The sequence below is a fragment of the Myotis davidii genome, unplaced genomic scaffold (assembly GCF_000327345.1).
Source record: "Myotis davidii unplaced genomic scaffold, ASM32734v1 scaffold71, whole genome shotgun sequence".
Taxonomy (NCBI): Eukaryota; Metazoa; Chordata; class Mammalia; order Chiroptera; family Vespertilionidae; genus Myotis; species Myotis davidii.
Window position 1 is genome coordinate 546,814 of NW_006283588.1, and position 13,076 is coordinate 559,889.

The 13,076-nt window shown below is 43.7% G+C and overlaps 1 protein-coding gene across 1 annotated transcript in view; it reads left to right on the plus strand.

Moving 5' to 3' along the window:
* LOC102769055 (tyrosine-protein kinase SgK223) overlaps positions 1–13,076 on the plus strand; it is a 49,460-nt gene that overhangs the window by 23,973 nt on the left and 12,411 nt on the right. The window contains exon 4 of the mRNA XM_006753795.2: positions 4,001–4,158. Coding sequence (XP_006753858.2) covers positions 4,001–4,158 — 158 coding nt within the window. The remainder of the gene's footprint in view (positions 1–4,000; positions 4,159–13,076) is intronic.

The following is a 13,076-nucleotide window of genomic DNA, read 5'->3' on the forward strand; positions in this document are numbered from 1 at the left end:
CACACACACAGTCTGCAGAGAATTCATCCTGCAATCATAGGAACACTCTGATTTTGTCTGCATTCACTTGGTGGGTCTGCAAAACTGACTTTTCCCTCACAGAGACTCCATGCAGAAGAACTAACTCCCAGAGTCTCAGAAGAGTTATCAGGTCTGAGAAATAACCTTTTTTACCCACGAGGCTGTTCTGTGATGGGCCAGCCCTCACTGAGCTTGCCTGTCCCGCTGGGGAGCCTCATGGAAATCCACTGGGTCATCCCAATGTTCCTTCGGAGGCTCACCAGCAGGTCAACAGAGTGGCCATCCCTGGGCTCATTTGGGCCCTAGTGATTTTTGTTGCTTCTAGAAGTGTTCATTTTCAGTTTATCCAATACTTCAAGCATACAATAAAGTTCAAAAAATCATTTAACAGAACTTCATGTATCTCCCTAAGATTTTTCAAGTATTAACATTTTACCATTATATTAGATTTTTAAGATAAAATATTACAGGTACGGTAGAAAAATCCCTCCTTACCTAATTTCCATTTCATTTTCTCCTTGCTACCCAGAGTAATCACTAAGTTGAAGTTTGAGTATTATTTCCACTTTATTGCATATATGTGACATAGAAAAAATATATAACGTTTTAAAAATGTATATAAATGGTATACCTACTTAATACCACTAGTATACTTTACTTGAGTCTTTTGAAAGCTTCTTGTAATATTCATTTTAAGAATAGTTTTCATATTGGTACATTAAAATTGAGTACATTTATTTTTTAATGCTATAAAAGATTCCATTATAAGATTATACCACAACATAACCATTTCTTTATGATGGACATTGGAGTTACAGCATTCTTTCTTTCAAGAAATACATAATTTCTATTTTATATAAACTACATAATATCATTGAAAAGAGAAAAAGTTACCCAATTCATTTTATAACTCTGATTTAACCTTTATACCAAAACTAGACAAGAAGAGTACAAGAAAGAAAAAGTGTGGGCTAAACTCACATTTGAATGTAAACGTAAAAATCTTCAGTTAAATATTAGTCAAACTGAACCCAGCCATGTGTAGTAAATTAAGTGTATGCAAAGTGTGCGAGTTATTAATGTGACTCATCACATGAACAGAATAAAGGAGGGAAACAATGATTTTTGCATAGATGTAGAACAATCATTTGATCAAGTTCAATAACTATAAATGACTTAAGAATATGAAACCTTCAAAAACCTGGATAGAAACACTTCTGCCGGGGTCCAGCCCCAGCAGGTCCAGGGGTCCCCAAAGGTGTGGACGGAGTCGGTGAAGAAGGAATGACACGGAGACAGTGTTCAGTTGATCAGCAGCCTTGCCAGGATCTCTAGCCACAATCTCCAGCCAAGTTCTGTGTCCATGTTCTCTTGCTAGGTTCTCCAGCCACATTATCCAGGTTCTCCAGCCAGGTTCTGTAGCCATGTTCTCTCGCTAGGTTCTCCAGCCAGGTTCAGTCGCCAGGTTCTGTAGCCACCCGCCTGGCACTTAGTGAAGGGGTTTTATTCCCTCCCTAACTTCAGGGGAAAATCTCTACCTGGGGAAACAACCTTTCTTGGAGAGGTGACCTTGGTTAAAACATATAGTGCCAAGAAGGTGAGCAAATATATTAGGAACAGTATGCCATATATGCCAGCTCCCTTGAAACAGCAAGGATGGACCGGCTCCCGGCACACTTCCTTAACCTGATAAAGAATATTGACCAACACTCCCAGGAGGCATGCACTTGGTGTTGAAGCATATTATGTAGTGCCTCCCCTGGGAGCTTATTATAAATGCAGACACGGATTCCACCCTGTGGAGTTCCCTCATTGAGTTCCCTCTTTTCTTTCAATGATTGCTGTTACTTTAAATAATTGTGTATGTATGTGTGTTTTTTAGTTTTATCTATTTATATAGATGTCATTGAGTGTTTTCCTTAAGTTTGTGGAATGGGGGCTATGTCAGCTCAGCAGCTATGGTGCTGGAATTTCTTTCTTGGCAATTTTCTGGGCCTGAAGACCCAAGAGACAGCAGAGACCACTCTGGAGGAGGCGGAGTAGTTGGGCTGCCATAAAGTTGGTTCCTCTCCTATGCCAGGGAGTTGTTGCTATTCATACCTTCTTATTTTGGCTTCATCTGAGAAGCCATTATGATGGATCCGATGAGGATAAAAATATTGTATGAAACCCCTATGACTGTATTTTACCATAGCCCTTCCTAAGGATTTGATATTTCCAAGGTTCCTACAGTGGCATCCTATATAATAAAGATGTAATATGCAAATGGTCGTTACGTAAGGACTGACCGCGTAATGATCGGATCACGGATCAGTAGGAGGGTGGGGCAGCAAGCTTCAAGCAGGTGGCAGAGAGCTACAGGAGGGGGTAGGGCAGCAAGCTGTGAGGGAGGAAAGCGGGGGCAGAGGGCAGTTACAGGAGGGCGGGGCAGTGGGCAGAGAGCTACAGGAGGGCAGCAGTGAGCTAGTGGTGCACAGATTTGTGCGCAGGGCTACTAGTTGAAATACAAAAATACTATTAATCATAATATTGCCATCAATGTCACACTTCTATTTAACAGCTTTAAAAATATGTTTCATGGTGGTTCTCAGGGTTGAAGATGGAGAGAGAGATGTTTCTAGAAAGCACTTTTCATGGTAGCAGACTTTCTCTAAACTTTTCTGTTAATGAACAAAGGATTCCAGTGACTGTGAAGAGCAACACAGGGCCTGGCCATGCTGAGCCAAAGAACAATCAATACATTCTTGACTGTAAGGTCACATGCATTAAACAAGGCAGTTCTGATGCCAAATCAATCCTGCATTGTATATTTCCTACAGCAGATATTGAGGTATAGATCTGCTGTCGGGGGAGCAAGAATGTCATCAGGAAATATCAGTTCAGACAAATCTGGGTTACCACCCGCAGGGAAGGACCTGGATTGATTGTACTCTGTCTCACTCTGTGGTGAAAATGTCAGGTCAGAGTGAATATTCATGTAGCCCTTGGAAAGAGGAAAGGAGGAATCAATAAACTAAACACCCTACCTAATAATGGAACTGTTTTCTCCAAGGCGAAGTCCTTTGTTCTTGAACTTGGTATTCCTGTCCCTGATATGTTGGTAATGTTGTCTTAGAAATGCAGCAAAAAGATTTCATAGGAAGCCTAAGGGAAGATTTGTTCCTTAATTCTGGAATAAGGGTTATGTTAACATGGTTCTGTCTAGGCCAGTGGTCGGCAAACTCATTAGTCAACAGAGCCAAATATCAACAGTACAACGATTGAAATTTCTTTTGAGAGCCAAATTTTTTAAACTTAAACTACATAGGTAGGTACATTGTTATTAACTTAATTAGGGTACTCCTAAGGCTTAGGAAGAGCCACACTCAAGGGGCCAAAGAGCCTCATGTGGCTTGCAAGCCGCAGTTTGCCGACCACGGGTCTAGGCATTGCACTAGAAGTCTGGTTAAAATTTAAATGAAGTTTCTCTTAATTCCAAGGAACAACCTAGACTCTTTGAAGCTATGTCAAGAGAGCATCAGGCAAAAAAGAAATCCTGTGTTTTAGTCTTGATTTGCAATTCACTTGTTTTGTGATCTTGCAGAAGCTATCCAGTCTCTGCATATCTCTATACATTGGCTTGTATGATAATATTCTATTTTTCTTTGTAGAGTTGTTGCACAGGATATAATCGATGACATACATGTGTTAGAAAACAAGGCCAGAATATGAAGGCAGTTGCTCCCAAATCATGGTTTTGGCATTTGTCTAAATTTAATAGACTCACCTCTCCTAACCACACCCAAGAAATCTCCTGCCATGTATGTGCATACGGTTTCAAAAGAGCCCCTGTTCTCTCTTCCCCAAATCATTTTTTTCAAAACTTGCTGGCATAGGTCAGGTTTCAAGAGAGAGAGCATAGTGCGTTCATGGTCAATTGACCTGGTTTTTTACTTGAAGCTAAATTAATCACTTTCATTGTTTCCTCCAAAATCTTCAGGCACCTTTTAAAAATGAACAAGAGCAGCTCTGACTTGGAAAAAGTGAGCCAGGGCTCCGCAGAGAGCCTCAGCCCATCCTTCAGGAGCGTCCACGTCAGCTTCACCACGGGCTCCACGGACAGCCTGGCCTCGGACTCCAGGACCGGCAGCGATGGAGGTAACAGACTTGACCTTGAGAGGGAGGCTTAGATTCTCCTGAGTCTGTAAGGCCAGGCCCAGGTTAACTGCCAGAATGTGGAAGGGCTGAGCTATGGGGAAGCAGGGAACTTGGTTAGAAAGTCTGCAAGGTCGGAGGCCTCTGGGGGACCTTGCCGAAGGCGGCAGCCCCTGCCTTGACTTTTCCAAACAAATCTGAGTCCACCCCCCAACCCTTCCTTGGTGTTTTACTAGAATTTTTACATCTAGATTTCAAAATGTCCTGGTTTGAAAGACACTACAGATGCATGTGCTTTCTCAAGGGTGCTTACCCTGCTAATTGTATCTAGAGGGTAATTTTAGTTCAAGCTGTTGTGACAATAAAAGCCTAAGGAGGCAGGTGAAGGAGGCTTTTTGCTTCTAAAGCAAAACAGCCCCTTAGCCTCTCTTTCACAGAAACGTGTGTCAGAGTAATCTATTCATCCGTTGCTCAGGGTCTGCCAGTCAGCCCCAGCACTGAGCTAGACCTACTTTCTGGGCCCTGCTTTCTCCATGAAGTAGACTCTACCAATGAGTAGTTGACTTTAATTCCCTAGTGAATGTATGGCAAGGTGCCTCATCCCATACCGCACTCTCCAATTCTACACAATGTATCGCCTGGCAACAAGGTGGGAGGAGACAGAGTTGAAAGCATGTTGAAAGATTCCTCATTCCTTGGGTAATGAGCCACCTATGTGTAGGTCTGCTCTCCATTTCTGTCCTTGGGATTAGTTCTCAGGGTTGGGTACATGCCAACCACAGTTTGCTCTTTCTTGGCAACCCTCTGTGTTCCTCTCACTCTTTCTCTCTCCCTCCCCCTGCCTGGTGCTCTCTTGTGTGCATGCATGCACTCACATGTGTTCCCATGCACACACTTGGACACAGCAGGTGTTTACATAAATGTCTATTGAATTAAAAGTATGCAGGCTTCATTAGGCCACCATCCATTCCACTTTCTGGATAAAGCTCTAAGGCATAATATGTGGGTATGTCCTGATTGGGTATGTTCCTGAAAAGGAACTCTTGTTTTTCTGTCGTTGTGATGGGCAGTATTAAAACCTCTCACCCTTTTCAACACTTTTTGTGTGTGTCCTCTCCTGCGTTTCTCCTGGACTTGGTTGTAGCATGTTAGGTTTCGACATGTGCCTACATGACTTCCCCTCGCACTCCTGTGGAAGTATTACTTCTCAGTAGGCGTTGTCAGAGTAGAGAGTCCCATTGAAAAGTTACTGTCACCAACATTTTTCTATCTAAAAGACGAGTACCACTAAGGCAAACACATATGTTGTAAGTCAGTCTGTGGTGTGTTCTGATGGGAAACTTCTGATAGCTCTAGCTTAAAAACAGGAAATATCTCAGCCTTGATTCGAATGGGATGTGACCAAAGAGGATTTTCTTTTTCTGCAGATTTTCCTGGGCTTCTATCTTTTTCCTTTTCCCATCCCATTGTGCAAACATTCCACAAGGCAGATTATTCCACAGGGGGCTGGGTCGGGCCCTTGAACCATGAGTCCCTGTGCTGGCCTGCCCTGCCCCGCTCTCTTGGGATGTGACCAATTCTATGGTGGGGCCCTCATCGGCCACCTGCCAGCTGGTGGTGATGAGAGCTGGACTTAATGGCTTCAGCTCTTTGCTTCTCAGAACCAGCAAATCATGTGTTTGTTCTCAGAGCTCCTAAGGTCTGTGTAGGAAGATAAGGTTAAAAACACGTGATACTGCCCTAGCCGGTTTGGCTCAGTAGATATAGCATCAGCCTTCGGACTGAAGGGTTGTGGGTTTGATTCTGGTCAAGGGCACGTATCTCAGTTGCAGGCTCAATCCACTGTTGGGGCGCATGCAGGAGGCAACCAGTCGATGTGTCTCTCTCACATCGGTGTTTCTCTCTCTATCTCTCCCCCTCCCTTCCACTCTCTCTAAAAATCAATGGAAAGATATCCTTGGTTGAGGATTAACAAACAAACAAACAAAAAAAAACAGCAACACATGACACATGGATGGAATAAGCTAGGAAATTGGGCTGCCCAGAACATGAGTGCTTGTAAAGGCTTCTGGAAGGAGAAGTCAATGAGAGCTGATGGAGGGTTCGGAGAAGACTTTTTGAGAAGATGGGACTTGAGCTCATGTCTGAAGTGTGGCAAGAATTGAGGGGGAACGGGCTTTGCAGGCTAAGGAGACACTAAAGAGGAACAAAGGCTCAGGGGAGAGGGTGAGACCAGCCTGCCACACTTCCGTGGAACAGGCGGGGGAAAGGACGTGAGGTTGGTGGGAAGCAGAGGCTGGTTGTCCAAGGCTCTAGAAACCGATTGTGGAGGTAGGAAGAAGGGAGCCTCTGGGGGTCGATGAGTATAAAGATGACACCTAACCTGGACGTTTTTGAATTAAAATGATTACATTTTTATGATTATTCCACTGTCGTGATCCAGTTATTCAATGGAAATGCATTTCAGAATTTGGATTCCCAGATCCACAAGAAAGTATCCTTAGAACAAACTATTTCTTCCTACTGCTCCTGTGTATGGCTCTGTCGCCAGAACCATGCTTTGAAACTAGCAAGAGACTAAAGGGGCACTGTGTCATTCATTCTCATTCATATTCTCTCTCTCTCTCTCTCTCATATTCTCTCTCTCTCTGAAGGGAGAGGGAGAGAGAGAGTTACACATCGATCCAGCGAATATATAGAACTGCTGGTCATGAAATGCGAGAAACCCTTCATTCAGCTTCTCATCACTAACCAAGGCCGCTTGCTTTATGGCTGTTATTGACTAGTTACCTTTCAGTCCCATGAGTCTTTACTCACTTTTACTGCGTATCCAGAATATCACCCTTCGTGCCTCCTGTTACTATTTGTCACCTGGTGCTGAAGCTGAGAGAGTGGCTCAGAATAGAAGAGGCAGAATTAGTTCAAGCGGAAGATCCTTGAAACCAGAGTGTAGCGTCTACTTCTAATATGGTATTTTGACATAATATACAGTTAGACTCTATACTTATTCTGACAGTAGGAATTCACTAATGAAAGCGATGCATTGACTTCACACCCACAGTCCAGGCTGGCCAGAGTGAGGTCAGCACGAAGCCATTCCAGGCCATATAATCGTAGCAGCTTGTGTAAACTCCTTGGGAGCGCGTCAGGATTCAAGGTTAAAAGTTAGATTTCTCCTATTCAGGCTTTGTGACAAAAAAAAGTTTTAAACTTTATAAGAAAAGCAAACAATTGTAATCAATAACTTGGTCCCATTTTTTAAACAAGTCTGTCTAAATATGTTTACAGATATTTTTGTATCAATATTAACTTTATGTCTTTCCGCTTGTATCGCATTTCATGCTCCTCAAAGCACATCTGCTACCCCATTTGTCCATGTGGGCAGTTCTGTTGAACAGTGAGTCAACTCAGTAGAAGGAAGAATCCGTTTAAGCAGTTGTTTAAGCTGGTATGGGAGGGGCAGAGGGCGCGTGTCAGGACAGATCTGTGACTGCTGCCCGGGAAGCTCATTGGCAGTGAGTGCTGGGTGGGTGAGGAGAAGGGATCGGCTAAGTGAAATGGTCTTCAGAAGACGCCTGTGCTTCAAATGGTTCCTTTTATTTATTTTTTTAAATGTATTTTTATCGATTTCAGAGAGGAAGGGAGAGGGAGAGAGAGAGAGAGAGAAACATCAATGATGAGAAAGAATCATTGATTGGCTGCCTCCTGCATGCCCCCCGCTGGGGATTGAGCCCACAACCTGGGCATGTGCTTTTGATCAGAATCAAACCTGGGACCCTTCAGTCCTCAGGCTGATGCTCTACCCATTGAGCCAAACCAGCTAGAGCCAAACCAGCTAGAGCCAAATGGTTACTTTTAAATATGCAAACCTTATGTGCTGTTAAGATGATGTCCTTTCTGGTTTAGGATAACAAAGTTCAGTTCGTCAGTTTAACAAGCATCTATGGATCAGGTTCCCATAGTCCAGGAGATTAGAGAGTACTTCATTGAACTGAAACTGTAGGCACGAACACTAGATAAGAGGTCTAATTATACAGTGAACACAGTTAGTTATAAATCGCATGAAGCTTTGTACCAGGGCAGTGTCAGTATTCGTATTTTGATAGCTAGCAGCCCAAAGATACAGAATGTTAATTAAATGTCTTGACAGTAGTCAGCTTGTTGTTCTCAATAATAATGCCAGGTAGGTTTTTAAAATATATATATTAATTCAATCATTAATTTGATAGATATTTCTTGAATGTAAACTGTGTACTGGGTGTAATTCCAGATGTTGAAGATATAGCAGTGACAACCCCCCCACACCCTCCCAAAAAAAATGTCCAGCCCTTCTTTCATGGAGCTCACATTCTAGTGGGGAGAGGTGGACAGTGAGGAAGATAAAGGAGTGAAGTAGCCAGTGTGTCACGCGGCAGTAGGTGCTACAGGGGAAATCAAGCCAGGATGGTGGCGGGGAGAGTGGGAGGACCTGTCAGGAGGAGAGGCAGCGAGTCCACGAAGATCAGACATCAGTCAGAACAAGTGGCAGCCTGACCTTCACTGAGCCTTTGCTCCCCACTCAAGCTACAATCTGGGAAGAAATAGTATTTTTTTAATAATACTATTTTAAAAAATTTAATAATATTTTTATTGATTTCAGAGGTCCAAGTGAGAAGGAGAGATAGAAACAGCAAGGACGAGAGAGAATCATTGATCAGCTGGCTCCTGCATGCCTCCTACTGGGGATCGAGCCCGTTACCTAGACATGTGCACTGACTGGGAATCCAACCGGTGACCCCTTGGTTCCTGGGTTGGCACTTAACTGCTGGCTGGACAGAAATAATATTTTTTTAAAGGCAGTCTTGACAATGGGGGGAAAAGGAGACATATGTAGTACTTCAAACAATAAAGAATTATAAATTTTTAAAAAATATATATTCACTTTAAAATAAAAAAAAATAAAGGTGGCCTTGAAAAGGGCATCTAAAACTCTCTAGCTACAAATAGTGTGTTTTCAGACCATTAACCAGACTTGTTAAAGCACTGGATCCTAAATTGATGGGTTCTGTGCTGGGAGATCAGTCACCGAAGGATGAAGAAGATACCCCAAAGGAAATAATACTCGTGTTTAAGATTGTGGCCCGAGCTTCATCTTTGTTTAAACCAGTAGTTCTCAACCTTCCTAATGTCGCGACCCTTTAATACAGTTCCTCATGTTGTGGTGACCCCCAATTTCACTGTTACAGATTGAACATAATTAAAGCATAGTGAATAATCACAAAAACAATATGTAATTATATATGTGTTTTCCGACGGTCTTAGGCGACCCCTGTGAAAGGGTCATTTGACCCCCAAAGGGGTCGCGACCCACAGGTTGAGAACTGCTGGTTTAAACTATTTCCATTCAAACTGCATTTTAAATATATATAATTATTTCAATAAAGTCAGGACAGGTCTATGGTAAAAAGTAAAACAATGGGGAAAGGTATGAAATGAAAAGTCAGTGTCCAGACACCCCCATCGCAGCTCCCACCCCCACCTTGAACATACTTTTCTGTATCATGTTTTAATGTTTTCCCATGTTTTAAATATTATAAACCTTATTTCTATGCATTTTTTTTATTTCTATGCATTTTTGTTCTTAATATATCCTGGTGTCTTTTAAATCACAGCCTCTAGATCTACCTCGCTTTTTTTAATGCTGCCTAGTGTTTCATGGTATGAATCAGTTAAATAAACCCTTTCCTTATCAATGCGTGTTTAGTTTATTTTCATTACAAGTCTACAGTAAGATCCTGTGATATACAGTGAAATAATTTCATGGACGTATATGTAAGATAAATTCTTGGAATTGATGTGTCAAAATATATATGCGTTTTAAATAGATGTTACCACATTATCCTTTAAAAATGTCAATTTATACTTTCAGCAGCAGCATGGAAAAGGGCTCTGAGCTAGCTTTTAATTTTACTGTTAATTTGGAAGAAAACACTTAGTGGTTGTGTTCTAACAGGGATGGAAAGATCGTGACTCCCGAGGCGCACTGGGCTGTAGGCATGGCATGTTTTCCCCGAGCCCTTTTTCCAAACTGAGACAGTGTGTCTCTTTTGCATGTAAATTGCATTCATGTCTTGATTATTGTTTCTTGGGATGACTAAGTGGTCCGGAGAGGCTCCTCACAAATGCCACATTTCCCACCCAGTTGTAAAATGCTAATATCATGCTTCCATTTTCAGACCACGTCTACCTTCTTGAAAAAGCAAGGATTCCTTTTAAAGGAATGCTTTGTTGCCTTTTTTTTTTTTTTTATGTTCAGAGTCGAGACTATTCAGACTGTGGGACCAAACAAGAGGTTGCACAATTTTCCTCTGGAGGAAAAAATTACATGTGAGGCTAGAACATTCCCTGGCCCCATCCCCTCGCATCTTCTGGGGGTGGGGGAAAGGAGTTTGGCAGAATCCTGCAAGACTGCTGCTTCCTGTGTGAAACTGGCAAGGTGCCTACACAGATGGCTGTGGTTTTCTCACCTTGAACCTGAGGGGCTTGAAGGAGCTTCAGGGCACAGCGAGATCTTCTCCATCTGCTTTGTTCCCTGTGCCTTCCATTGAATAGACGCTCAGCAAACGCTGACTGATGAATGGATAAATCTATGCAGCCATTTCCAGCTATACAATGTATGATCCTCATTTAAAAAAAAAAAAAAAAAGCAATAGTGCAAGTTTTTGAGCAAAAGAAAGTTCTGTTTGCTTTACCTTCCTGCAAGTTGGAGGAGAGTCAGCCACAAGAGCGCGGGTTTGGAGCTTGGGGACTCTTCGCTGGGACTCTGTCCTTTGCCTCCACACTTGCTCTGGCCCAGCTGCTGCAAGAAGGCAGCGCTGTGCCCTGAGGAAGCCCAACCGTGTTCATTCATTTGGCTTGAAACTGGACTGACCACTTCCTCCTTAAGCTCAGCTCTCATTTTGTCTGCAGAGAACAATGAAAGTGCCTATTAAAAGCCAGCAAGAGAAGGACCCTGCAATAAGGAAAGCCTCACAGCCCTACTGGGTTTGAACTTTTGGCCTGCATTTCTGCAAAGGGGTTAAGCTGCTTTTCCTGACCATTGAAGTCCTCATGTCTCTTCTCTCTAACTATAATGGCACGAACTGGTGTACCTCCCCCTAAATTCCTTTAAGATCCCACCCAGTGCACCATGGGCGATGGGTAGTTTCCCACAGGAAACACTCTCTCTTCCCTAAAGATGCGGGGGTGTTCTCTGTAGTCAGCCCCTGGCTTTACATGCAGAATTGGAAAATGGGAGGAAAACTTAGAAACTGGGATTTGGAGCTCTCTGGCCCAATTAGCATGCAAAGTCATTAAAAAAAAGCCTACCCTGATATAACTATGATGTAGGCAGACTTCTCAGAAAAGTATTTTCCATTTTCACCCCTTTTTTACCCTGATTGTAAGCCAGAATTTGGAAACGGAGTGATCTAATGCCAGCATAAAACCAGGACATGGAGACATACCTCATTCTACTGTGTTTCACTTTATTGGGCTTTGCAGATGATCCACTCTTTTTTTTTTTTTTACTTTAATTTTTACAAAGGGAAGGCCAGACCTTCCCCTCTCCCCACCAGCAAAAAGATCATGACTCGCTCCATTGCACGTCTCGCTTTATTGCGGTGGTCTGGAACAAAACCCCCAGTCTTTCAAGGTGTGCCTGTATTCGAATCAGTCTCATGTACCGTTGGAGCTGAGTCCTAGGAATATGGGCTGTTGGCCCAAGGTTTTCAGGATGATTTTAGGCACAATTTTCTGAACCAGTGGTTTGCCTGTGAATTCTGAAACTATTTTAGGTGTGGGGGCACGTGTGTTCCCTCTTCTTCTTGGCTCTTCTAAACACAGAGTGTGGCAGCTGCTGCAAATAGTAAGGCTCTAGCTGCTGTGTTTAGGAGGTGGCTCCCCACATAAGAGTCGAGAAAATGACAGAGTCTGGGTGGGTCTTTAGGGATGGCCCGATCCCATAGGAGACAGCTACCGCGTGACTCGTGGTGGAGAAGCCAGTTTCATTGAGAAGGGCCACCTGCCGGCATCTATTTCAGGATCGCCCTAAGATCATCAATTGCTGAGGCGCCCCGTGGCCCTGGGGTACCCAGGGGCTATCAGAGGGAGTTGTGGTCTTCTCACCTGCTCCGGTTCCACATCTGGAGAGCAGTCTCAAGGACCTGTGCGTTCCGAAGGGTGCCTCAGGTCGGAAGGTGGTGTGCCTGCTACGGAAGTAGGCAGTACTTTTTTCCCCGCCTACGAAAAGCACAAGATGCCTATGTAATGCCCCGCTATACAGGCAAAGTGCACAGTGCAGGTGGGCCGTGAGCCCACACACCTGAGAGGTCTTTGCAGGTACAGTTGTTGCCATCGGCTGGGAAGTGGCTGGTTGGGGAGTGTGCTTCTGCAACGCCATCCTCTTGATTATTTTGCACTTTATTCAGGGATTGTTGGGTGACGAACACTAGCATCTAAGAAATACAGAAAAACGAACCAGCCCACACGCTGGTCCTTGAAGCCACACCTCCTCCTATTACCCAGCACTCCTTGCCTCAGTGGTCACGGGATATGAGTCTGGTCCTTGCCTCAGTGGTTATGGGATACAAGTCTGATCCTTGCCTAAGTGGTCATGGGATATGAGTCTGATTCTTGCCTCAGTGGTTATGGGATACGAGTCTGATCCTTGCCTCAGTGGTTATGGGATACAAGTCTGATCCTTGCCTAAGTGGTCATGGGATATGAGTCTGATCGAAGCCGCTGCCTAGCTCAGGCCCCACAGTCCCCAGGAAAGCCAGAGAGCATCCTTGCCTTCCCAGTGCCTGGCACACGAGTTAGTTTTCATGCTGAAGCAGAGCCTCTTGATTCTCGGTGGCAGTTTGTGGAAGAAGAGTGTGCAGATATGGTTTTCAAAGATTCCT